Source organism: Mixophyes fleayi, chromosome 4 (genome assembly GCF_038048845.1).
Source record: "Mixophyes fleayi isolate aMixFle1 chromosome 4, aMixFle1.hap1, whole genome shotgun sequence".
Classification (NCBI taxonomy): domain Eukaryota; kingdom Metazoa; phylum Chordata; class Amphibia; order Anura; family Limnodynastidae; genus Mixophyes; species Mixophyes fleayi.
In genome coordinates, this window is record NC_134405.1 from 219,162,520 (window position 1) to 219,190,503 (window position 27,984).

The 27,984-nt window shown below is 41.4% G+C and overlaps 1 protein-coding gene and 1 long non-coding RNA gene across 2 annotated transcripts in view; one reads left to right on the forward strand and one right to left on the reverse strand.

Moving 5' to 3' along the window:
* Nucleotides 1–27,984, forward strand: part of ACSS3 (acyl-CoA synthetase short chain family member 3) — a 187,775-nt gene that overhangs the window by 59,241 nt on the left and 100,550 nt on the right. Inside the window, exon 3 of the mRNA XM_075209354.1 lies at nt 27,444–27,974. Within this exon, the coding sequence (XP_075065455.1) occupies nt 27,601–27,974 (374 nt within the window). The 5' untranslated portion in view covers nt 27,444–27,600. The remainder of the gene's footprint in view (nt 1–27,443; nt 27,975–27,984) is intronic.
* Nucleotides 3,503–27,492, reverse strand: LOC142152581 (uncharacterized). The gene is made up of 6 exons (XR_012691358.1): nt 27,276–27,492; nt 26,312–26,487; nt 8,968–9,092; nt 7,198–7,713; nt 6,980–7,111; nt 3,503–3,814 (listed from the first exon to the last, which is right to left on the reverse strand). It is a non-coding gene; the product is annotated as an uncharacterized LOC142152581 (long non-coding RNA).

Here is a 27,984-nt window from a genome sequence, read left to right on the forward strand (position 1 = left end):
GTGCGTTGGAAACACAAATCAAGATTCGACAATCGTTATTGGATAACGACAAAACGCTCATAAAAGAAGTCACAGGCAAAACAGCAGCGTAGGAGTCCAGGCAAAGAGGTCTAGGGGCACAGGCTATCAAACGAAGTCGGGTATCAGGCAAAGGTCGGCAACAAGTAATCAAATCCAATGGTGACAGAAACCAGGAATACAGCAGGAAAGCAGGAACTATAACCGGCAGGAAGGGGCCAATGAACAGTGCCCTGCACAGCAGGGAATACTTAGCCCAGCTGGGCTATAATTATATTGAACATGCGCACGTGCCCGGCTGCCCTAGATGCCGGGACGTGGCTTGATCGCTGCTGACGTCCGGACCGTTGCCTAGGCAACAGCCGGGAGGAAATGACGTCCTGGTCGTCATGACGACGGCCAGGACTCAGAGACAGAACAGGAAGCGTGTCGCGGCGGTGCCCGTAACAAATGGGACCCAAGAGGGTTGTGCTCTGTCCCCCTTCCTCTCTGCATTAATAATAGAACCTCTAGCTATGAAAAATACACCTAAAACCTGATATCACCAGCATACAATTGCCAACTAAACTCAAAAGGTCGCACTGTAGCGGATTACATTCTCCTCACCATCAATCCCTTAACCTCACTTCCCAATCTATTTCAGGAAGTTGATACCTTGTTCACTCTCTAAAATTTTAAAATCAACACAACTAAAACAGACATCCTAGATTTCCACATCCCTCTAAAACTGAAGCAGCTATTGGAACTAAATTTTCCTTTTCACTGGAACACTGACCACATCAGATATCTGGGTATAGCACTCCCAGGAAAGGTGGAACACCAGGCCAACTGTCCCCCACTCATAACTTGCATTAAAAAAGAATTAACATCCTGGGACAAACGTATAATATCTTGGGTGGGCCGAATCATCTCAGTGAAGATGAATTTATTTCCCAGATTGCTGTCCCTATTTCACACTCTCTCCATTAGGGTTCCACCTTCAACCATCAAAATGATTTAGGACTCTCTAAAGCACTTTATTTGGTCAAATAAGCGACCCAGGATCCCTGCCCGCATCCTCCAACACCCCTCCATGGCAGGTGGCCTCTGCATCCCTAACCTCAGCAATTACTACTATGCGGCCTGTTTATCAATATGTACAGTGGCACTCACCGCCTGGAACCAGGGTCTGGGTTGACATAGAATCAGACCTACTGCTCATTGGCTCCCTACAGCACAGCGCCCAGCCCCTGCTCGAGCTCACACAGTGGTGGCCCTCTCCCTTTCTTTCTGGTCTCGATGCAATTGAATGGCCTCTCTTTCTCTCCTTCCCCTCGATTCTGATTCCCATTTGGTCCAATCCTGCATTCATGCCTAGTCTCTCCTGTCCTATGCATTGCAAGTGGGCAGGTAGGGGAAAATTACTTCTTAATCATATCACCAAGGTTGCATCATTCCTGTAGATCTCTGAATTGGCAAAGCACTGTGGTTTTACAACGGGACAGTTTCATCAATATCTGCAGATCAGGCACTTCCATCAAAAAGTCAAATCCCAGATGTCAGCTAGAACGCCCACTGTGTTTGAGAACCTTTGTCTATCTGGATCTTCTTCAAAAGGCCTCATATCTGCATTGTATAATACATTGCTTCCTCTCACTACGGAGGCTAAGGACGGTTTCCAGACACAACGGGAGGCTAATCTGTGGGAACCATCAGACCTTGAAGAATGGTCAGATATCTATGAATGGACAGCACGCTGATCTATTTATGTGAGAACTAAAGAAAAGGACAAAAATTTACTACATAGGTGGCACTATGTCCCCTCCAGACTACACACCATAGACAAGCGCTGCTTGCTGGAGGAACTGTGACCACATTGGAAACTTTATGCATATATAGTGGGACTGTCCCAAACTACACCCGTACTGGGCCGCTGTCCTTTCTCTTGCCTCAACAGTCCTCGGTATCTGCCTTACAATCCCAAACACGCGCTTTTGCCCTTGCCTGTCCCAGACCTCCCTTCACACTCCCAATTGCCAAATTGCTGCTTCTTGGAAGAACCCCATGCCTCCAATGGTCAAATGGTCTGCAGTCAGGTTTGGCACACCTACCAGATGGAATACATTACGAGCATCTTGAGGTGCTCCTCCGTATCATTCCACAAAGTTTGGTCCCCCTAGGCTTCTTATCATAATCAACCACTGCTCTGATTCTGACCTGTACCGAACCTGTGACCAGATTCCCAGCCTAGACGACCTCTGCATTTTCATTGTGTGGACTTTCTTCTCCACACTGCTCACCTAATTCCTCCCCCCTGGAACCTTGTACTTTTTCTCTCTCTTCTCTAGCTCCTTCCCTTCCTGTTTGAAATGTTAAAAATTTAACATCACTATTGTACAAGACCAGCACACAGCTGATTTCATAATGTAAAAGTGTCATTGGGGAATGTTTATTACTGACATCATCTATCACATTTAGGAATGCTATCTGCACCATACTTGTCTATATATTGTTATTGCTGGACTTCTCTTGAATTTTGGTACTGTTAATAACATGGAGTACAAAAGTATTTAAAAAAACAAATGTTACCATATGACATACCTTTATGTATTTTTTATTAATTGATAAAGTTGCATACGTACATGAAAGAACTATTTCCATATCATATGCTAGGACACTTCAGCCCTGTGTCTAAAAAATGTTATCCTAAAACAATAATATGCATTATTTTGGAAATGCCATGTGGTATGGAATTTCGAATTACCAACAACCATGGGAACTCACATATGGGTCATTCCACATCACATCACCCAAAAAAACATGAAAAGTCTACCACCCATTTCATATTTCTACGAAAATTTTTTAGTTGAGAGGATGTCAAAACAACTATTTCTGCCAAATATCTCGACTGTCTGACAATTAGTTGATTAAATATTGATTTTTCAATTTATTAAATAATTTACTAATCGCGGCTTCTTTCTCCAGTGTATTTTAAGTACCGCTGGTGTTTATTAAGGAATCACCACAAAATTTGGATCCTTAAGGTAACTCTTCCTCCCGAATCCAAAAATCCAAACCAAATTACTTTATCTGCCTTATGTTTTGCGTTACGGCAAAAACACACGTTTTTCGAATAGAATTAAAAACACTAGGTTCAATTGACATTAGGGATCCCATTTTTTTGGGGCCGTTTAAAAAAGGTATATATTACTACCACAAAAAAAATCAGCAGGGTACTCTGTTTCATAGTGGAGAAAAAAAATAATGAAGTTGTTGTTCGATTACTGTTGTACCGCATACATAATTTACACATTGTTAAAACCATAACAAAAAAAAGTGAACTAAACTGAGGCAATGGGATAAAAGTCCCATACAAGAAATGAAACAAACAGAAACTGATGGGAAGGGGATTCCCTTTAGAGAGACCAAAACTGAAACTTTCCAGAGAAAGAGAGGGAGACACAGAAAGAGTCAATCATGGCAGCTGCTCATTTGGTAGTCTTTTAAATACAGATTTTAACAAAAGTAATAAAGCTTCCCAAGCACACAAGTGAAAGCTGCCTCATATAAAGAAGCAGTGTCGCCTCGCCAAAATACATTAACAGCCAAATATATGAAAATGTGTTGGCGCATGCACAATAATACAGTTCAATATCAAGTCAAATTTCTTTGCATTAAGCCACAATTTCTTATACGCTGACCACTGTCCTCATAAGGAGTTCTTCAGGAGATTACTCGAGATCCACCTCGATCAGCTGTTCCCCTTTTTATATCACACACTTCCATCTGCGGTCCATATTCTGAATTACATGCTCAACTGTGCCGCAAGAAATAAAAAAAATTACTCCGTTATGATGGATATTGAAAAAGATGGAAATTCAGTACATACAACCACAATAGGGTGTCTGTAAACCACTAGATTTGAAGTGTGGTAAAAGCTGGAATTATCACTCTGTTTTGATTAACTACCAATCAACGGAATTAAAGGAATGGAGGTGTTCACCAAGGACCCTTGCAAGGAGGTCTGGGCTTGCCCGCTTCACCCTGCAGATTGCGGTTCTCCAGGTGGGTACCAATCGAGGGCAACTGGGGAACATAATTAAATGGCAGGGTATCAGAATGAAGTGAGATGCAGGTACAGGTAACCAGGATTACCAGGTTTAGTTCAGGACCAGGAGATGCTGGCAATCAGGCACAGTAGGAGACCAGCAGGTACATGATACAAGGATCACAAGGTTTAGTTCAGAAGCAGGAGAGGATGGTTACCAGGTACTATGGAGGAACTAAATGGCAGAGGATATCCAGATTACCAGGTTTTAGATCAGGAGCAGGAGTTGCTGGTTACCAGATATAATGAATGAACGATAGGTGTAGGATAACCAGATTACTATGTTTAGCTCAGAAAGAGGCATTGCTGAAAAACAGGCACATTAGGAGAACTGCAGGATGCCAGGATTACCAGGTTTCGCTTAGAAGCAGGATAGGTTGGTTACCAGGTACAGTGGAAGAACTGCAGGCACAGGATATCCGGATTACCAGGTTTTAGCTCAGTAGTAGGAGAAGCTGGTTTCCAAATACAATGGATGGACTGTAGGTGCAGGATGACCGGATTACCAGGTTCAGCTTAGAAGCAGGATAGGCTGGAAATCAGGCACAGTAGGAGAGCTGCAGGTGCAGGATACCATGATTACTGGGTTTAGCTTAGAAGCAGGATAGGGTGGTTACCAGGTACAATGGAAAAATTGCAGGCACAGGATAACAGGATTCAGGGAGCAAAATAGACAGATAATAGGACATGAAGATCTGGCACTCTTTGGCTCAACCACGGGTATATTTACTAAACTGCGGGTTTGAAAAAGTAGAGATGTTGCCTATAGAAACCAATTATTTTGTAACTTTAATTTATTTAGTACATTCTATAAAATGACAGCTAGAATCTGATTGGTTGCTATAGGCAAAATCTCCACTTTTTCAAACCTGCAGTTTAGTAAATATACCCTCAGGTTCCTTAAATAGTAAGAGGAAATGAGGGGGAGTACCAACCAATCAGCCTATGGCTGGAGAATAGAGGTTATAAAAGATGGGTGTGCATATGCGCAGACCTGAATCTAAGCCGGCACCAGCCTTTGAGCAGCAGCAGAGACGGAGACCAGAAAGGCACGTCGGACTCCGGTATGCAGGGGCAGGCTGGGCTGGGGGGCATCTGCCCCCTGGGCCTGTCCCTTAATGGGCTACCTTGGGCTGGGTGACTGGGCCACCTGCATTTTTTCCTTTAAAATAGGCTGCTGAGTTGAGTCTTGCCCCCAGGCTGAAATTTGCCAGCCCTCCCCTGCCGGTATGTATGGTAGGGGGTCCGGCGCACGACACTTCGATTCCTAGGGACAAATTATGTATAGCTTTTTAAACAAAGAAAAGGAGATATGTGTAGTGAACCATCTTACTGACGTGACCAGTGTCCATTTCATCTACATGTTCCATAATTTATTGTAATTTGATTAAATGTCCAAGTAGCATACCAATTAAACTAAGAATGAAACTGAAATCAAATCAGTAAAACCAGAAACTTAGAATAAATTATTGTACGCAAATACTGAAGAGGATGTACATACCATTAAGCACTGATCTGATAAAAAATATTTTAATCAGATTAAATTAGCAATACTGTGACTCTTTCTGGATTTAGTATTCAGGTTCTTTTCTAATATAATTATTTCTTATATTTATTATAGAAACATTAATTCAGATAAAAAGCTATATTGACATTTTGTCCAGGTTAAAGTGGATTATGAATTTTAAACTTATTTTATTTTTAATGGCCAATAAAATGTTTTTACATTTTTTAAAATATGTTTACCAATTTACATTTTAAGTATGGAGGTAGGCTTAGACAGCCACCCAAAGATCTCAGCACTGGGACATTTTTCAAACACAAGATTATACATAAATTGCTTAATGTTGATGCTTCTTTCCATTGCACAATAAACCTCTTATATTATGTTAAGCTTTAATAATGAAATAAACACACGGACACAGATATAAATTTGGCAAAAAGGTCCTAGTTTTAATCATAATTGAAAGGGTGGCAAAAAAAAAGCAAAATGCGAGTTCAGCTAACAGACTAATACTAAACCAAAACAAGTGGATGGCCAATAGGCCCAGAATCCACTAAAACCAAGAATATCATCCCTTAACTGAATGACGAGCATTTATCCTGGCGTCTGAGAAACAATGCCCCCTCTGGAATCACAATGACATGTCCACACAAACAGTTCAAAGGGTCTTCCACACAAAGGACCATGAGCCAAAGTACATTGAAGGGGAAGTAACCTGTGGCCAATCAACAAAAGCGTCCTGTATTGGCCACTGTCCGCAATGCTGTTCCTTTAACAAACACACAGCCTGCCACCAAGTGACCTAACCAAACCCCCCAATTTACAATAAATCTGATCAATGAAGATCCACAAACACTCATTTGTAAGGTAAACACCATCATGCCCGAAAAAATATGAGTTTGATCCACTGTAAAGAACGGGTGCTTAATTACCACTCCCCCGAGATCTTTAACTAAATTTCCAGTGGACCTGTTCAGCTTTTACAGAATCCGCCACATAGTGGATTCACTAACCTTACCCCTTCAGCAGATTTTAGGGATAATATCTGACCAGCACAATTTAACTGCTGGCCATCTATACTTGATCCTGACTAAGCTTCTGCCCAGATTTTAATCAGTAACTCAATGGATCCGAATTTAATTAAATCGTTCCTTCCAAGATGCACAAATATGTCAGGAGGGCCATGATTTTCAACTTCTGAGACCAATATGGCCGTAAGATCTGGCCAGCACAAACCCTTCTTACGCGACAAACGAATATCGCTTCGCTGCCATATGGTCGTCAAGGCAAACAGAGTGCCGACAGAGCGGATTATATAATCCTGTATCAACCAATCATCAGGTAACTGTGGTATGTATTTAATGCAATACCTGCTTAGAGAGAAGATGCAGTCAATCCATTTAGCTGCCACATCCAATATACACCCCATTTCTTGTCTTGTGCATCTGATATTGCCATCAGATTAGGCAGACCTGGAGCCAAACACAGATAGTCTGAAGTGTCTGACTAAACAGCAGAAGTTGTTCAAAAAGTGCAAAACTGGAGAAAATATCATATAATAAACTATACGCTACTGTCATAAACTTACCTGCAGGTTCTGCTGATTAGCATTGCACGCCTGCCAGTTCATCAGCCGTTTCCTATGCTCCAGCGACGGGTTTTCCGTTCTCAATGACAGCGCCACTATCAGCGGGAGTACGGAACTTCCGATTGATAATACTTGCGGACATCTGATGACAAGTCCATTGGTGGGACGTTCAAATCTGCTTCTCTGTTTAAAACAGGCTCTGAGCACTATTTCAGTGTCAGACCAATAGATTTATTTACCATAGCTTCTGGCTTCTGTTTTCCTGAGATACCTATAGCTGATTATTCTTACTGGAACTCCTGATAGAACTCCTGCTATTTGACTATGCTTTTGGATTTTGATTTTGCTTGTCCGTCCATGTACCATACACCAGATTGTTGCCCTTTTCTTTTAGCCGCTCTTCTTCATTACAATTACCTCTCTCCGTTACACCAGAAGGCTGTCCAGTGGGCCCTCCTGACCTGCGAGCTCCTGGCAGTGAAGCCTATACCACCTTGCGGCTGTCTCTGGTGAAACCTAGAAGGTTCGTTAGACTCTGCACCTCTGTTCTGGCTAACAATTTGAATCCACCATATTGAAAATTGTTTGCAACAAACAATGGGTGATGTTAATTGAAAAAAAAAAAAAAAAGACTAAAAACAGTAAACTGGCTGCCATAAATCTTAATAAAGAAAGTTGGCACAATAAGCAATAAAACATAAATATCTAATACAAAGACAAAATTTTTGATTAAACATAAAAAGGTTTAGGGCCTTGGATATAATAAAGTTCCATAGAAAATAAATGTAATAACAGTTATAAAATTATTATTATTATTATTATTATTAATTTTTATTTATAAGGCGCCACAAGGCATCCGCAGCGCTGTACAGGGACAAACAAATTACAATACAATGGGAGACAGCACAGTACAGTAAACAGTAAGCACAGTAACTCAGTAAGCTCAATGCACAGCTAGAGAGGGCGGGGAAGGGGGAGGGAGGATCCGCAAATGACGGGGCCCAAGAAGGAGGGCGCGGAAGACAGGGAGACCCCCAGGGGGGAGGAGGGAGCGAGAGTGGACGTGGGGTGGAGGACCCTTGAGGAGGAGGGCTAAGCAGCGGGAGAGCAGAGTTAAAAGTGGTGGAAACAGGAGAGATGGCCCTGCTCAGAGGAGCGTACAATCTAAGGGATACAATGAATTAGGTTGAATTGAACAGCTTCTCAATTTGATTGATTCCCCAAAAAACTGATACCCAAGGATACTTTTACAAGGGATTTAAAGATCCCCATTTTCTGGCTTAACCCTCCCTTCTGTGATGTCAGCTAAATAAAATCAGTGTGAATGTTAATTAGGGTTTATAACTCTAAGGGGCGTATTCAATTGTTAGCGTTAACGGGCGCTCAAAAAATCTTAGCGTTAATACGGTAATTACTCGCAGAATTTCAGCTCGGAAATTCCACGAGTAAACTACCGTATTAACGCTTTTCTCGCGCAATATTACCGTATAAACGGTAATATTTTTTGAGCGCTCATTTTTTTTCGTTAACACTAACAATTGAATAACCCCCTAATAACGTAAAGCAATTTTTTTATTCAGGACTTCATAGAAATACAATATCTCATCCCAGGAGCATTAAAGATCATTTTATATTAACTAAACCAGGGTACAGTCACAGTTACAAACCCAATATGGATAAGAAATATCAATTCCTGAGGGATATATGTGATTTATATAGTTCTTATATATTTCTATATAACTACTTATGTCCTGTGTGAGGGATGCTTACGGCTTGTGTTCTTTGAAGCTGCCTGGAGTCCTTGCTTCGAAATTTTTGTCCATGAGGATCTTGAGGTGTCTTGAGGAGATGACGTTTAATGTGTAGTAGGCTCAATTCCATCGAGAATCTGTGGTCTGTGAAGAGATATGACAAGAGGGGAGGGGAGAGCGAGGAAGGGGAGAGAGAGGCTTACCTTAGGACTATTCAACTGTGATTGAAGAGGTTAAAAGTTGTAAATGTTTACAGCACTGAGAAATATGCAGAGGACTACTCTTAAAAAAGAGTGATAGTGGATAGCTTTTTATGTTTATAGTATATACAGGTACTTAAATAATATTGGTTTATAGCAGGTTGGATGTTTATAGCAATGGAGATGTTTACAACAGTAAGGTAGTCACCGCTGTGGAGCACTGTGTGGCCATTACAGCTCTGTTTAATCCTTATGGGATCAATGTAGAGTTTGTCCAGTGATGGTATTAGGCAGATTACTGGAGCACAGGGCCGGACTGGGACTAAAAATCAGCCCTGGCATTTAAAGCACACAGGCCCACCTCTGTTGAAAAAAATGTGTGCCGCAGTGCAGTGGCGGTGCCAAGAACGTAGCTACATTATGTTGGGGGCGTGGTCAAAATGGTGCGTTGATACATACATTATAATAAAACATTACATTTATCAGACCCTCCCCATCCACATTACGCCACCCCCCCAGATACATTATGACACCCCCAGCCCACTGTACTTATCTATGCTTCTGATGCTGCTGACATTCCTGTAGAGTGAGCAGGGAAGCTCTTAGTTTCACGAGATTAATAAATCTCATGAGACTTAGAGCTCCTAGGCTTGCTCTGCAGGCTGTGTCCTGGGCGGAACTGGGAGCACAAATTCCTCCTGCTGACCAGAACTGGATTAAGGCTCGGGGGCCCGGCACTTAAGTCATAGGGGCTCCTATAATGTAATTTGGCTATTAGACAAATTTTTGACAAATACACAGGCAATACTGTGTGCACTACTGTTAGGTGCACGCAGTTCTGCCTTAACAAGCAGTACAGTGTGAAGCAGGACATATCTCCCAACTGTTCTTGTAGTCAGACCAAATCCTGACTAAGCGGGACAGTCACCCACCAAATTCAGAACAGTTGGCAGACTGTCCTGGTCTCTCCTACCTGTCTTGTCATGGTCACCACTTGTGGCTGCTGGTGTCTTTAGATCAGTTGCTGCTTGTCTGGATCCTGGAATGTTGGATGCCCTATTAGGACAAAAAGTACATGAGTAAATGAAATTTAGCCCTGGTGTTAAATCAATATAGCATCCACATTTTAAAATTAGGCCTCACTGCAGCCACTCATTAAAATACTAGTATTCACATTTGATAAATAAATCTATTTCCCTCCAACTAGCCCTGACATTAAATAGCATTCCCATTTAATAAATAAAACTATTTCCCTCTCTCCAAACAACCCCAGCAAGAAATTAAATAGCATTTAAGTTTAATAAATATATCCATTTCCTACAACCACCCCAGGCATTAAATAACTCATAATCACATTTAATAAATAGACCTCATTTTCCACACACAGCCCCACATTCAATTAATAGCTCCCAAACCACCCCAGCATTAAATTAAAAATCCAATCACCCCATCTTAAATTGATAGGCCCCACTATTAAATTGCCCCTCCATCCCCCCACAAATTGAATAGCACCCAATAATTAGCCCCTACCTGCAATTCACCATTAGATTAACCAGCCTACCTCCCACATTATATTAAGACCCCCCCATCCACACATTATAGTCATACACCGATCCCCCCCCCCCACACACACACACATTATAGTCGTACGCCGGCCCACACACACACACACACACACACACATTATGGTCATACACTGACCCCCCCACACACACACATTATGGTCATACACTGACCCCCCCCCACACACACACATTATGGTCATACACCGGCCCCCACACACACACACACACATTATGGTCATACGCCGGCCCCCACACACATACAATAGTCATACCCTGTCACACATAAAACATACTATATTTTCACTGTCACACACGTACACACTATAATCATACCCTGTCACACACACATACTTTACATACCGTGGCACCCACATACTTTACATACCCTGGCACCCACATACTTTACATACCCTGGCACCCACATACTTTACATAATCTGGCACCCACATACTTTACATACCCTGGCACCCACATACTTTACATACCCTGGCACCCACATACTTTACATACCCTGGCACCCACATACTTTACATACCCTGGCACCCACATACTTTACATACCCTGGCACCCACATACTTTACATAATCTGGCACCCACATACTTTACATAATCTGGCACCCACATACTTTACATACCCTGGCACCCACATACTTTACATACCCTGGCACCCACATACTTTACATACCCTGGCACCCACATACTTTACATACCCTGGCGCACACACATACTTTACATACCCTGGCGCACACACATACTTTACATACCCTGGCGCACACACATACTTTACATACCCTGTCGCACACACATACTTTACATACCCTGTCGCACACACATACTTTACATACCCTGGCGCACACACATACTTTACATACCCTGTCGCACACACATACTTTACATACCCTGTCGCACACACATACTTTACATACCCTGTCGCACACACATACTTTACATACCCTGTCGCACACACATACTTTACATACCCTGTCGCACACACATACTTTACATACCCTGTCGCACACACATACTTTACATACCCTGGCACCCACATACTTTACATACCCTGGCACCCACATACTTTACATACCCTGGCACCCACATACTTTACATACCCTGGCACCCACATACTTTACATACCCTGGCACCCACATACTTTACATACCCTGGCACCCACATACTTTACATACCCTGGCACCCACATACTTTACATACCCTGGCACCCACATACTTTACATACCCTGGCACCCACATACTTTACATACCCTGGCACCCACATACTTTACATACCCTGGCACCCACATACTTTACATACCCTGGCACCCACATACTTTACATAATCTGGCACCCACATACTTTACATAATCTGGCACCCACATACTTTACATACCCTGGCACCCACATACTTTACATACCCTGGCACCCACATACTTTACATACCCTGGCACCCACATACTTTACATACCCTGGCACCCACATACTTTACATACCCTGGCACCCACATACTTTACATACCCTGGCAACCACATACTTTACATACCCTGGCACCCACATACTTTACATACCCTGGCACCCACATACTTTACATACCCTGGCACCCACATACTTTACATACCCTGGCACCCACATACTTTACATACCCTGGCACCCACATACTTTACATACCCTGTCGCACACACATACTTTACATACCCTGTCGCACACACATACTTTACATACCCTGTCGCACCCACATACTTTACATACCCTGTCGCACCCACATACTTTACATACCCTGGCACCCACATACTTTACATACCCTGGCACCCACATACTTTACATACCCTGGCACCCACATACTTTACATACCCTGTCACACACACATACTTTACATACCCTGTCACACACACATACTTTACATACCCTGTCGCACCCACATACTTTACATACCCTGTCGCACCCACATACATTACATACCCTGGCACCCACATACTTTACATACCCTGGCACCCACATACTTTACATACCCTGGCACCCACATACTTTACATACCCTGGCACCCACATACTTTACATAATCTGGCACCCACATACTTTACATACCCTGGCACCCACATACTTTACATACCCTGGCACCCACATACTTTACATACCCTGGCACCCACATACTTTACATATCCTGGCACCCACATACTTTACATAATCTGGCACCCACATACTTTACATACCCTGGCACCCACATACTTTACATACCCTGGCACCCACATACTTTACATAATCTGGCACCCACATACTTTACATAATCTGGCACCCACATACTTTACATAATCTGGCACCCACATACTTTACATAATCTGGCACCCACATACTTTACATAATCTGGCACCCACATACTTTACATAATCTGGCACCCACATACTTTACATAATCTGGCACATAAACTACCCCCCCTCCCTCCTTACCTTGTGCGCTCCGCGGCGCGCTATGCAGTCTCTCCTATCACATGGGACGGCACCTATCACGTGGTGCGCGTCCCATGTGACATAGCCAGATCCATTCATAGAAGAGGAGAGGAGAAGAGGACGCGCGGCCACCAGGAAGTAAGTATACAGCCGGCCCCATTTCTCAGCGCACAGACTGTCATGCAGGAATTCCGTCATGACAGTCTGTGCGCTGAGCGATGGGGCCGGCCAGCTAGTAACCGGCCCATCTGGCCATCGGCCCTTCTGGCATTTGCCAGAAGTGCCAGATGGCCAGTCCGGCCCTGCTGGAGCATAAAGATCTCACCATTGTGGAATGAACTTTGTGTTGTGGAGTTTGGTGCAGAGGCGCTAGGCTCATTGTGTTGTGAATCTCCTCGAGAATAAGGACCCAGAAGGGGGACGTTTTTGCCAAGGTCTACCTTTCCAATCTGCGGAGGTGCAGGTATGTATTTTCCTACGCATTTCATCTCCAGTAGGACTTCGTCACACCCATCTCCTCAAGTCCTCCTAAGATACTCATACACTACATACGTCTTCTCTTCAAGTCACCTACATCAATAATACTTATACCACATTGTGCCAAGGAACCCTCGCCCCATTTAAACAACTGGGACAGGAACTCCAACCATTCCTTTCATTAGCAATAGACCATCACCCACAAAAAACAACAAGCACAGACGGTCTACCCCACAACTATAGCACCTTAAATTATATAGGTATCCTAGATTGATGACAGTCGGGAAATTGGGTTATGAGAGAAAGACAGACGTGGTGGATTGGTTGATTCGGTGACATGCATACGCTATGCTGGCTTCCTGAGACTATGTCTGCCCTTCAAATCAATTTAATCTGTCTAATTTATTTTATATTTTGGATTGAGCCTCCACCATGACACACATTGTAACATTTCTGTCTTTCTCCTTTAAGGGTACATTTGGCATTAAGCACTTTTCAGTCATGGATATGCAGTGAAAAAAAACCCAATACCAACAAATTTTGCCAATTCTACTTTTAAATGCCTGAATTGTACCATGCTGCATTTACCATAAGCTTTGTTACTATTATATTGTTATTGTTTTCAAAGCATAATTTACATTACATTTTAAAATGTTTTCTTTCCATAAATAGGATAAGGGGCATATTTAAAAACCACATTTAATCAATAAAATTCCTTACTGCAGGTATGTTCTTACAGAATCAGTGGCTGTATTTGCCCAGTCTGTACTGATTATAAAATGGACTGAGAGAGGACTCAGAAATTAGTACACTAACTGACAATATCTATCTATCTGTGCAAAAACTTTTTTTTGACAAATTTAAAAAAGACACAAAACGGAAAATACTTAAGAAAACAAAAAAATCTTTCCGCACATTGGGCCTGATTCATTAAGGAACTTAGGCAAGAAATGTTTTACTTAAGTCTCCTGGACAAAACCATGTTAAAGTACAAGGGGTTAAAATTAGTTTTCTATTTTGCACTTAAGTTAAATACTGGCTGTTTCTTCATGTAGCACACAAATACTGGATAGTTTATTTGTACACTGAAATTTAAAGTTGATAATTGTGTGCTACATGAAAAAAAAGAGACAGTATTTAACTTATGTGCAAAATATAAAACTAAAATTGTCACCCCTTGCATTTTAACATGGTTTTGTCTAGGAGACTTAAATAAGAAATGTCTTGCCTAAGTTCCTTAATGAATCAGGCCCATTATCATGATATATGAAAAGCAGTCTATAACTGAAATAGAAGTAACGTCTGCAACAAAGTGAAGCTTCAGGGGTTAAATGCCACCTCCACAGGGAACACTCAGGAGTTGAGTGAATTAAGCTACCATTGTTATTTCTGTGTGCTCCCTATTGTCCACTAGTGAGCTCTACAGGCAGTCAGGAGCCAGACCCAGCAGGGGTCACCTGAGGGAAGACACCTGGGGAGGTAGGGGAGGGGGCTGGATATGTATCTATGTATCTTCACAAACTCCATCCGGGTCTTGAATGTAGTTTGTGGTTTAAGGGATAACAGTTGTCATTTTTTCTGTGGTGCACAAGAGTAGGCAGGTATCAAAAAGATATAAAGTAATGTAAAAACCAAGTGTATCGCAATGTAGGATTTTACATATAGACAATTTTGTAGGTATTGTAAAGGACACTAGTCTCATATACACCAATCAGCCACAACATTAAAACAACCTGCCTAATATTGTGTAGGTTCACCTCTTGCCGTCCAAACAGCTCTGACCCGTCGAGGCATGGATTCCACAAGGTGTCCTGTGGTATCTGGCACCAAGACGTTTGCAGCAGATCCTTTAAGTCCTGTAAGTTCTGAGGTGGGGCCTACATGACTCAGACTTGTTTTTCCATCCCACAGATGCGCGATTGGATTGTGATCTGTGGAAATTTGGATGCCAAGTCAACACCTTGAACTCTTTGTCCTGTTCCACAAACCATTCCTGAACAATTTTGCAGTGTGGAAAGGTGCATTATCCTGTTGAAAGAGGGAATACGGCTGCTGTGAAGGGGTGTACTTGGTTTGCAACAATATTTAGATAGGTGGTATGTGTAGTATCCAAGGATTCCCTGCAGAACATTTACCAGAGCATCACACTACAAAGTGCATCCTGGTGCTATCTCTTCCCAAGATAAACGACGCACATGCACTTGGCCATCCACATGATTTAAAAGAAAATGATTAATCAGACCAGGCCTTCTTCCGTTCCTCTGTGGTACAGTTGCTCATGTGCCCATTGTAGGCGCTTTCGAAGGTGGAGAGAGGCAAGCATGGGCACTCTGATCAGCCTGTGGCTATGCAGCAAGCTGTGATGCACTGTGTGTTGACACCTTTCTATCATAGCCAGCATTAACCTTTTCCACTACAGTAGCTCTTTTGTGGGACTGGACCAGACAGGCTAGCCTTCTCTCCTCACACAGGCACTGACTGACACGTGTTCCTTAGCAATATAATCAGCATTTTGATTTAAATCATCCAACAGATAGTAGTGCCTATTGGTTACACTGCCTGAGCATAACTCTCACAAGACACCGTTTCTCACTAGTCAGCTCTTACAGTTTGATGAATATAGCAGTCAATTTTATAAGCTTGTCAACAAAATACCTCTTAGTAGCCCTGCAGGTAATTGTTGCTTACACTCAAACTGAAACTCCTCTCTCCATGGGGCACATTTATCATTTATCGGGAAAAACGACAAATACTTATCAATCCTTATCGCATGGATAAGGATTGATGTATTTCTCAAATTTATGAAAAATGGAACACAGAAACAGCTGTTTATGTGATAAAAAAAAAAAATCACACTTACCCCCCTCTTCGGGACGCGGTGTCTCCGGATCTCCTCCAGGTCTTCTTCGCTCCTCTTCCTTCAATTGCGCATGTGCAATTCAAAGAACTGCACATGCGCACAAAGATCCCTGCTCTGTCTCCGCAACTATCGTTGCAGAGAGAGCGCTGTGAGTGACAGGGAGGGATCAGGTGATCCCTCCACACATGCGCTGTCCAGCTCTGCTCTTCGGAGCAGAGCTGAGAGCATTGGATTCTTTCAATTTTTATAATGTTATTAACATGAAAAGTTCCCGAAAAAAATGTTTTTTCGGGACTTGTTAGATTGCGGCCAGAGCAGTCACCATACTTTTGAATGGTGACTGCTCGCAAAAACGATCAGGAGTGTAAAGCAGCAGATAGCCATGATATCTGCTGTGATGCACCTTTCATAAATTTGCGGAGGGCACATCGGGACCTGATTTCCACGGTAAGTGCACTACCGTGATTTCTTAAATATGCCCCCATGGCTGCTGTTTCTTAGACTCTCTCCTTCAGGACCCTCCACAGACTTCTCTGTCCTTTCACACTTCCCTCTAGACTACCTTCCCCAACTGAAGCTCCTTTCACACTCACACCCCTCTCTATTCCTCTGCTCTGTCCCATCTGGCCTCTCACTTTCCAAGTACATGAGGTTTGCTGAAGGACGTAGTTTGCCCAGCCCATCGCACAGTCATTAACAATCCTCACTCTGTGGCGGGGATACACATATAGCACACAGTACATTAGTTAAGAAAAGTTTCTACAAAGACCAAACATCCAAATAATCTATTAGACCCCAAATACAAACCCTAGGAATAGCCAGGGGAGACATATCAATTATAACTCTACTCCTCTGCATTTTTATGCAGGTCCAAACCATAATAAAGACTGCTCAACTCTGAATTACATTTACCACAATATATGGTTTCTTTGAGAACCATAAATATTTAGCCTTGTAGTATTCTAACATTTACTACACAATCCAAAGTCTGCTCTGCTCACTCTCCCTCTCACCCAGAAGCCATTCACTGGAAACCAAAGAGAGAAACCTGCATCTCTCACTGGCAACCTGCTACTACTACTAGTTCATGTAGGGACGTACTGTATATAGAGTAGTGTATTTAATAGTTCTTTCCTAGGCAATGTGTGCTATTACACCCTAAATTAGTAATTGTGAATTAGTAACATGCTTTAATCCCCCTCAGTTCAACACCACCTCTTCCACTGTGCAGGAAAACAAAAATGAAAAATTTAAATAAAGTTGTGGTCAGAATAGAACCCAGGGCTACAGTGCAGCGTGGCAGAAATGTTAGCCAGACAACCACTGTACATACTTGCCAACTTATTGTTGCTCCCGGAGGAAGGGGGGGGGGGGGGGGGATTCCCTGAGAATCGCATCATGATGGCTCTAATCCTGCTCACTTCACTATGAAGTGGGCAGATGCGGGATGATGCTCTACTCTCCCGGGAGACCTACCCCAAATTCGCAAGTCTCCCAGATACTCTGAGAGTATTGGCAAGTATGTTGTAACAATTATAGAGTCTTAAAAATGTATTGAAAAACAATACCACATTTTAAAATTGAATTCCCCCCCCCCCCCCCCCATTACTTTTTCCACACCCTGGGGAAATTTTAAATTAATAAAATGCTCATTTCAAATTATTAGCAGCAATCCAATCAGCTGTCCAGACACCTGAAGTGCAGGGTCCTGAACATAGCAAAACCATGGTTCTGCCAATTAGTGGAAGATGGGGGATATTAGGGGTATTGCTAATAATACTATTGGAAAAAAAAAAGTCTAGACTTGAAAATTGATTTGGTACACCGACTGACACGTGTTCAAAGATTACTAAGCTATTAAATCCCATTCATTTACATTCCCATTACAGGTTTTCATACCAACACTAAATTTCCTCTTCGACCACTGATTGTATTCAAAATGCCATCTTTACAATTTTGAAATACATCAGACTCACATTGGTAATGTTTCCTATAAATGCAGTCCATTTAATTTCCCATTTTCTAGGATAGTTGCTCTAACAAACCTCCATTGGCTTGTCTAAGAAATGCACCTATAAATAAGGAATACACCAAGAATGCTGTAACATTCTAAAATGTTTTCATCCTGCAGTGCATTAGTGTTCAACAATGAAAACAAAGTGAAACCATGATAACAAATTCCTTACTTGTTGCTATGAGATTTTGCACATTTGCACTTGGTCACCTGATCTCCTGCAACAGACCAAATACATACAGCTTAGTTAGTTGGCTTCTGACAAATATTGATCCTGGTATATGTGCATTTTGGTGCCTGTAGTGTAGTTTTTTTTGTAAGCTTCACCAAGGCAGGGATAATTGAATGAAAATCATGTGCAGTACAGCAGTATATGTTGGTGCTACATAAATAAATTCAGATTTTAAATTGGATATAAAGTTACAGCAATAATCATGAAAATAAAATAATTTTAGTGGCCGACACTTTCCTATGAGTAAGCTGTAAAGGTTCCTTAAAACCTATTTGTTAGAACAGCTTTAAGCCTTTCAAAAGGAATAATACCATGGTCTTGAGTTCTAAGTAACCCAAGGGATACTGAAAGAATTTGGAAGCACAGTGCTCTTAACTCTTTCTTGTCTTGAAGGTCCTGTGAGTAAAATAATATACAGAACGATGTTCCTTCTGTACTGAAGAAGTTAAACTTTCTATCCTGCCTCTCCTCATCTCAGTCACTCCCCCTGACAATTGATTAAGGAGGTGGAGAATCTAAGCAAAACAACTATACAATGGTCATCTGTATTCTGGTATGTTTCTTTCAATTCAATGTCTTAGAAATACACTAGAACATTATTTTTTTTTTATGTAGAACTGTTCAGAGGTACTTTATCTGGTGTTTTAAGACTCAATGGCCACTTTTCTACATGTAACATATGTTATACTTTTCTGTATTACTTTTGAGGAAGTGCTGCAGTGTGTTTCTTTTGATACATTTTCGGTTAGTCCTCTTTACAGTTGGTGTTTCTGTGTTCACATGGGAAGGATTAATATCTTCTTGACATGTTCTTATGTCTCAAGTCGGTGTCAATCTTTCATTAGTGTTTGTTTTGACTACAATATTTTGTGTAGTGTTCATATAGACCAACCAACCGTAGACAATTTGTGCCTCATGGTCTGTAATTGAGCTACAGCTCTAAGCAGCATGCTAGGATTTATACTTTAACAGCAGCTGGAAAGCAACATAGCTTGATTGGTCAAGTTTGCTCTCTTCATGTTGATCCCATTTAATTTGCAATATAGCATGCATTCAAGTGAATCTACAGTAAAATAAAGTAAATCTTATTTAAGGATTAATCTTTGTTGGGACTAACATTTGTGTCTCAAGCAAATGGTTGAAATGTAATACTCCATCATAAATCTTCAGTGTGCATTCAGTGTCTCACAACATTTCAAATAACAAAAAAAATGTGTTAATATTTTGGTCCTGGTGTTCATGTGGATGTTACTTTGACACGTACCACCTACCTAAAAAATAGTTGCACACCAAGTACACCCCTTCATGGCAACAGTATTCCCTGAAGGCGGTAGCCTCTTTCAGCAGGATAATGCACCCTTCCACACTGCAAAACATTTTCAAGAATGGTTTGAAGAACATGAAAAATAGTTCAAGGTGTTGACTTGACCTGTAAATTCAACAGATCTCAATCCAATGGAGCATCTGTTGGATGTGCTGGAAAAAAAAAGTCTGAGCCATTGAGGCCCCAACTCGCAACTTACAGAACCTTAAAGGATCTGCTGCTAACGTCTTGGTGCCAGAACCCCACAGGATACCTTCAGAGGTCTTGTGGAGTCTATGCCTCGACAAGTCAGAGCTGTTTTGCAGCACGAAGGGGCCCTATGCAAAATTAGGCAGGCGGTTTTATTGTAGAAACTGATCTGTGTATACACACACACATACATGATGATATATGTTACGAGCCTACCTCCGTCCCGGCCGTCGCTATGACGACCGGGACGTCACTTCCGGGGGCTCGTCCCGGCCATTGCCTAGGCAACGGTCGGGACGCTGAGAGAGCGCCGCGTCCCAGCAAAGGAGAACTGCTGGGCGTGTGCGCAACTAGGCAAGCCTGCGGGCTAATTAATGCAGGGGCTGAAGTTACAGGCATTAGCCTGCAACGGTGTGTGTCTGTCAGGTTCTAGCCCTGATTGGTCTGGAACCATATTGCTGATTAGTCTACAGGGGTGCAGGCAAGCTCTGATTGGGCCATCTGTGTTTTTAAGGCAATGAGGTCTGCTGCCTCATTGCCGGTTATAGCTTCTGTTTGTCAGTCTGCTGACCTGCTCTTTGCCTTGTTTCTGTTTGCTGGAAATTCTACTGACTACCCGTGTATGACCTTTTGCTTGGATTTTGACCCTGCCTGTGTTTCTCGTGACCTTGACCTCTGGCTTGAATACCGACCTCCCTGTCTGCTCGTGACCCCTGACCTTGGCTTGTTTATCGGATCTGCCCTAGACCTCCACTTGGACCTTACCCCGCTTGCCTGGGTTCTCCCCAGTCGGTACACACTTCACGACCCTCTGTCAGTCTGCAGCCCAGTCTGTCCCCACCATCAGGGGCTCCAACACCTGATTGGCAGAGTAGACTCCGGGTTATGTTGTGCCGGTTGGAGGGGTTCCTAACAATATATACATATTATGTATCATATAATGTATGCTCGCTACATCTGTAGAAATAAGCTCACAGGACTGAAATGTTAGCATTATTGTTTATTTATAAAGCTTAACAAAATTCTACAGGGTCAAACAGATTGTACTTTAAACATAATGCAAAACAGAATGTACATAAAATGGCACAATGATGTACATCATAAATGCACTATGGCACAATGATATTCAAGTTAAAACAGGAGAAAAGTCAAAAGTAAGGGGGCTTGCTCATGGAAGAGGGCAGTGGCAAAGAAGACAGAAGAAGGAGGTATGATTAGAGTGGAGAATGGAACTGCAGCAGTGCTCAGTGTGGGGTGGGACAGAGATATGTAGGTAGGTCATGGTAAAGAAATAAGTGCTTTTGAGGAATCATGTGAAATTTGGGAGAGTGTCTGGTTGGATGTGGAAGGGATTTCTATCAGTAGGGAATTTGTAGAAATTGAAGATCCTTCTCTTTTCAATGGGTAGGATAGTATGCAGTATTGCAAACATGCCCACCTTCACCTCCGTGTAAGAGGCTCAAGGTGAGCAGTTTTGAAAATTCATGGTGCATATTGTTTTTCACTATGCATTGCAAAACCACCAATGTTATTAGATGACACTGTTGTGGGGACTAGCACTTATGCAGGACATGATGGGTCTACAGGTACTCCTCACTTAACAACCTACCCATTTAATGACCACTCGGAGTTACGACCAGGTTCTCCCTTGGTCCTTATTGTTATAATTGCTGCTGTTTGTAGAGCTTTACTGTACACATGTTTATTTTCTGTTATGCAATGTAAAGCAAATTTATCAAAATGCAGTTCTTTAGTATATTTTTTCATTCAGAATCAATAAAAATGATTATAATACATGTAGGTGCATATTACAGTACTGTACTCACTTAGCGACCAATTCGCTTAACGACCTAGTCGTAGGAACGGAACTAGGTCGTTAAGTGAGGAGTACCTGTACTACATTAATTTCAGAAAGAATAAAGCAAAAAGAAACATTAACGACACAGATTAAGCTCTACAGATATGTGTCTAATCTGGCCACTCACCTAACTGGCCAGACAGTTCAGATGGTGTAGGCTGGCTCAGAAAGGCAATGTGGAAGGGTTTTTTAAGCAAATAACTCCAGACCCCTCAGCAGTAATGGTCAAAAACGTTATAACAGACCACAGGCAAAATAACTATCTATAATATAAATGTCTAGTGGCGTGTGTTAGTCTGTCTGTGTGTGTGTGTAAAATATAAAACCAAGCTGCAGCGCCACCTGCTGGGCGGAGTTATACACTGACCTACTAAATTCTTAGTGTGTGTGGAAAAAAAATTCAGAAAGGGCTGAAATTTGGTATACTAAGATGTTTTTAATTTGTTAATTTAATTTGTTAATTGTTAAAAGTGTTTATAAAGATTTAAAAAATATATATATATATATATATTTCTTGAAGGAGAAGTGACAGTTGGGAGTGGTTGGTGGTTGCCGGGGGTAACAGTGGGGAGTGGTTGGTGGTTGCCGGGGGTGACAGTGGGGAGTTTTTAACACCTTAAGTAGCTCGATTTGACTAGAATGCATGAGTATCATGCACGGGTTACCTGACCTACTAAATTCTTAGTGTGTGTGGAAAAAAAAGGGCTGAAATTTGGTATACTGACATTATTGACGAGTTGAGGGGTCAAACTCATTTTCGTGAGGTAATTTTACCTCATGAACACACATGTGTACAGTGGCGGATCCAGGGGGGTGCGATCGGGGCAATCGCCCTCCCCCTAGCAGGGGTTTGCTGCCGACGGCTGTACAGTATGTGCAGGTCCGTTTGGCAGTGACAGTGTGCTGCCCGGCTGCTCGGATTGTGTTTTAAACACACTGTCCCTGCCTGTCACTGCCGAGCGGACCTGCACATACTGTGCAGCCCCCGGCAGCCTCAGAAGTCAGAAAAGGGGCGGGGCCTAAATTGCCCCGCCCTAACATCCTTCCGGGGAACAAACATTTTCTAGATCCGCCCCTGCATGTGTAGCGGCGTGTGTTAGTGTGTGTGTCTGTGGAAAAAACTATTTTCTCAGAAAGGGCTCATCCGAATGACCTGAAATTTGGTATACTGACATTATTTGACAAAAAATACATGAGTATCATGCACGGGTTAACTTGTTCTATATAATTTTGTAAGTTGCACAAATGATGACACTTTTTATATTTATATTTACATATTTTAAATGAAATTTTTAAAAGGCACTCCAAGATAACTTTCAAATATGAATACACTTTTATAAGTGAAGCCTTCAAAAATAAATGTTAAATAACTGTATACAAGTCAAATATATGAACGTATTACTTATGGGCGCATATTCATTTAGCTCCCTGGATTGCGGTAACGCATCGGAACGGGGCGTGAATGTAATCCGCTGCACCGCAATAACGCTGATTTTCCTTCGCACCCCATAGTGCTGCAGAGGAAAAATCCACATTATTGCGGTACCGTATTATCTTCGGTAATGTGCACTCCACGCTTTTCCGCGATCACGGAACCTAATTGAATATGTCCCATGGAGTCTTATCCCAAAATTATTGGTCTACATATTATATGTTATAGTTAACTTAAATTAGCTATAGTGCTTTTAATTTTTTAAGTCCGTTTTATTCAATATTCAAAACTTGAGAATAACTAATGTGTTCCCTATTTTGTAATGTCATCCTGGGAACACAATGCAGAGAAGCACACTGTTGGCACATATAAAACCACCCATTCATATGTATCCTTAACAAGTAGACAGTGGACTCCACAACTCAAACTTCATAGCAGCTATTGTTCAAAAGTAGCCAAGTTATACATCATACTGTACATTTTGTCTTATTTAGCAATGATCTAATCAAGTTTCATAACAAACTTTAGTTCATTACATGACAAAAGTGCATTTACAAGCAAATTCCCTTAAGATTCTGTCATAAGGGTGAATGTTAAACGAGCCTCTTTTCTATTTCACTCGGAGGAGGGTGAAATAGGATAAATATCTTTTTAAAATACCTTATCTTCTGGTGGATATCTTCCCTATGGCACTGAATAAACAAAACAATATTATTTTTCTAGATAGCCCTGCACTTCAGTCACATGCAGCAATCTCCACCACTGGTTCTCATCCAGAAAATCCACAATTCATATAACAATACAACAAATAGTTGGTGTTAATGATGCGTATGACCACATATTCCCTATAGCACTGTCTTGCAGTGAATCTAGGAGCCTGGAACCACTGTGCATATGGGTGGCTGCGATGACTATAGTTACACCCATGGTTTTATGAATTATGTCTGAACAGGAACAACTCATTTAAATACTCTAGCAAACCTGCCAAACATTCAGACTCTGTTGGTTACACAGCCTACGGAGTTCACTATATGAACTACAAGCTTATCATTGTAACCAATGAGAGCACTAAGGTTGCCACATGTAACTGATGGGTGTCTGAAAGATTGTCATCAGAACACTGGATTAGACTGGAAGGTAAAAATGGGACTGTATATTATAAGCATGGGGACTTAACCCTTGTCATGTATATGGTGGACATTTGGACTGTATAGAAATACACTGTATTGGCTGGACAATAGCTGAATGATGCACAATGTGCAGCATTCTGTTATCATAACACCTATGCTATTAATTTTTTCACTTAGTGTGGCACACTTAATATGTCCCTTTACCATAGCAATTATCCTAAGTATTGAGTATATAAGTAACTCAAGCCCTTTTTCCAGTATATCCTCTTTACCAAGTGTTTGCTTTTTATGGTACCATACTCTTTAATTAAGCCTGTACACCAGAAATACACACTTTGGTCACACTGGAAAAGAAAATTGCAGGTTGGCAGGTCATCAGTTTTGCTGGGAATTGATTTTGCCTCAAAAATAGTATACTGGAATAATATTTTTTTGTCCGTTATATAGGGAAAAATAGAAACAATTAGGTAAAATGCATGTTTTCAAGATACCCCTTTTTTGTAACTTTTACTGCAAGCCCATTATCTGAACTAAACATGAGGCCGACATGCTTTTCCAAGTAAAACAATATTAAACGTGCTCTTTGTTTTAAATTAGTAGACGTGATTGGATAAATACAACCTATGTCTTTTTTCCCACCAGTTTAATTAGAATTGTTTTCTAACTGGAGGAGACCCTGTTTTTTAAGAAATGTCTCCTTTGGCCTGCACTGAATGACTCAATACATGCAACTAATAGAGCTATGTATATTTGATCCAAACTACATTGTGCTAGCATACAGCTCTCTCTCTTGCACTGTTCTTGGACTGCCCTTTGGAGGCCCTCTCTGCTGCAAAAATAAAAAACCTGTTAGAATAGATCTCCTAATCAGCACATTCAATTCATGTCTTTGAAAGTGATTAAGAGGTTATTTATGTTCACTTGCTCCACAATCCCAGACTTTGCTGATTGGACGCTTCTATGATGGGCTCTCCCAAAGTAACTAGAGTCTGGTTGGCAACTTTTAGACTAAGAGGATAGTTCAACAGAGTGAGTGCCACCCTCAGATGTGGAATGACCATTCTACGGCAGAAGCGTGCCAAGCAATAAAACTTCCTTCCAAATCCCCCACTCTCCATTCATGTACAGAAAAAATTATCTGGATCTGCATGCCAGGCAACGACCTCATAAATGCATTCTCTATGTTTTTATTTATTTTAATATCTAGTCCCACTAAACAAAATTTATTTTTTGCATGTGGGCATAACATGAGGCGCACGAGTCTGTCCAGACGTTTTTCAGCTGCCTGGTGCGCCCAGTTTCTTCCATCAGAACATGGTAAATGTGCACCCCAGCAGATGCTGCTAGTTTCACACGCAGATTAATTGCATGATGCTCGCATTCGTTTAAAAAGTTGCACATGAGAACACAAAATATAATTTGCACTGTAAGTCTGCACTTTCATAATTGATCTTCACTATTCCTGTTAGTAACAAACTGTTAAATTTTTATGATATGCTATTTCCTGTGCATACCTATGTCCAGATCAATGATACTATTTTGTGGTAAAAGGGGGGCAAAATAATGTCATATCACTATTGCAGTTGAGCAGGAAGCCTTCTCTGTTGAATTACCACTTGTAGGTGCATGCATCTAAAGCAAGGCATACCTCCCAGATGTCGCTGCAGTCAAGATAAAAACCTGGCAGCTGGGGACATTCCCACAGCAGTAGATTTTGTTACCAGAAATTAGCATCTTTTCCGGACAGTGCTGCTCTCCAGTACCTTTTCTTGCAACATTAACTGCCTGGTGTCTTAGGATCATCTGCTGCTTGTCGGAGTTGTGCTAGGAAAAGGGATAGGTACTATTCACTTTCTGTAAAACCGAGCACTGTATAAACATTATAGGCCTCCGTCTGCCCAACATTAAGCCAACAGCATTCACATTTAATAATCAGGCCTATTTTGCCCCAACCACAGACATCAAAATAATAGAATACATATTTAATACAGAAAGACCCACATTACCTTAATAGTCCCAACACGCTTACCGACTCTGTAAAATACTGTGGGAGGGCACAGTCCTTTGACTTTATATAGCCTCAGAAAACCTGTATAGCTTAAAAAATGGGTACAAACAGTAATTAAACAAGACTGGGTTTTAAAAGACAAAGTGGGAAGAGCTTACAGTCTGCATTGCAGCACTGTGAACATTTTCTGAAATGTTTAATATCTGAACTGTGCAGATATCCAAAAAAGTATGAGATTACCTGAAAACAGATTCAACAACCTTTATGTGAACAAATGCATAGTTTAGTTTGATTTTGTTATTTATACAAAATCGATTATATCACACCTGTCTCTAGACTACACCCAATGTATGTAATCAGACACCAGCTATATTAATGGCATATATAACTACCATAAGTACAATATAGCATATGGCCCAGTGTTCTAGGTATCCCATATAATATACTGCCTGTATTATGCAGTGACACAGTTGTGAGTTTTGTGTTTTTTCACAAACGTGTTATTTTTTTTGTCCAAAACATTTTATCGTTTAGACAGAACTTGAATAATAAAAATGCACTACAATACTTTCCATACATTTACATGTTACGTATATATACTTACACATCAGCACTGAGTTGTTAGCAAAATACTATAAATAAGATATACTCTTTGAAGAAAACAAATATCCAAGCAGGTTTTGATGTAATTGGTAAATGAACAACTAGTCCAGGCATTATTTTCTTTGGCAGTAATCTAATAAAACTTTGTGCAAACAATTTTTGTTCACAGTGAAAGTCTGTGCAGGATTTCTACTTGCTGGGCACACATCTTGCCTGTAGGAGGATCAAATCCAGTGCTGCTTTTGTGACTGTCCCTGCACTCAAGCTAAGTACATACATCTGTTTGCCAGAAAAAGTCAACTGCGATTTAAAAAAAAAAAAAAAAAATGTACTTTGGTGTAACACATGTCTCAAAATATGGCTTCAGACACGGGGGATTGAAAACCAAAGCTTTTAGCATACCTGGATGTTACTATGTGAAAAGCACAAGTCTTAAGGCTCAGTCCCCTTCTGAGGAAACGTGGAAGAAAAACTATTTCTCACAACTTTCTGAAAGTATCAGGACACAGATCATACGCTGTATACATCTTCCTGGGCAATCGTACTCCACTCTGTGCAACAACCCGGCGACTTATGATCGTGTGTTCAAATCTTCAGTACAAGACCCTGAAAATGTCTGGGGGTCAGCCGCAAAAAATATTACATGGTTTAAACCATGGACCAAAGTTATGGACAACTCCAATCCTCCATTCACAAAATGGTAAGTGAAA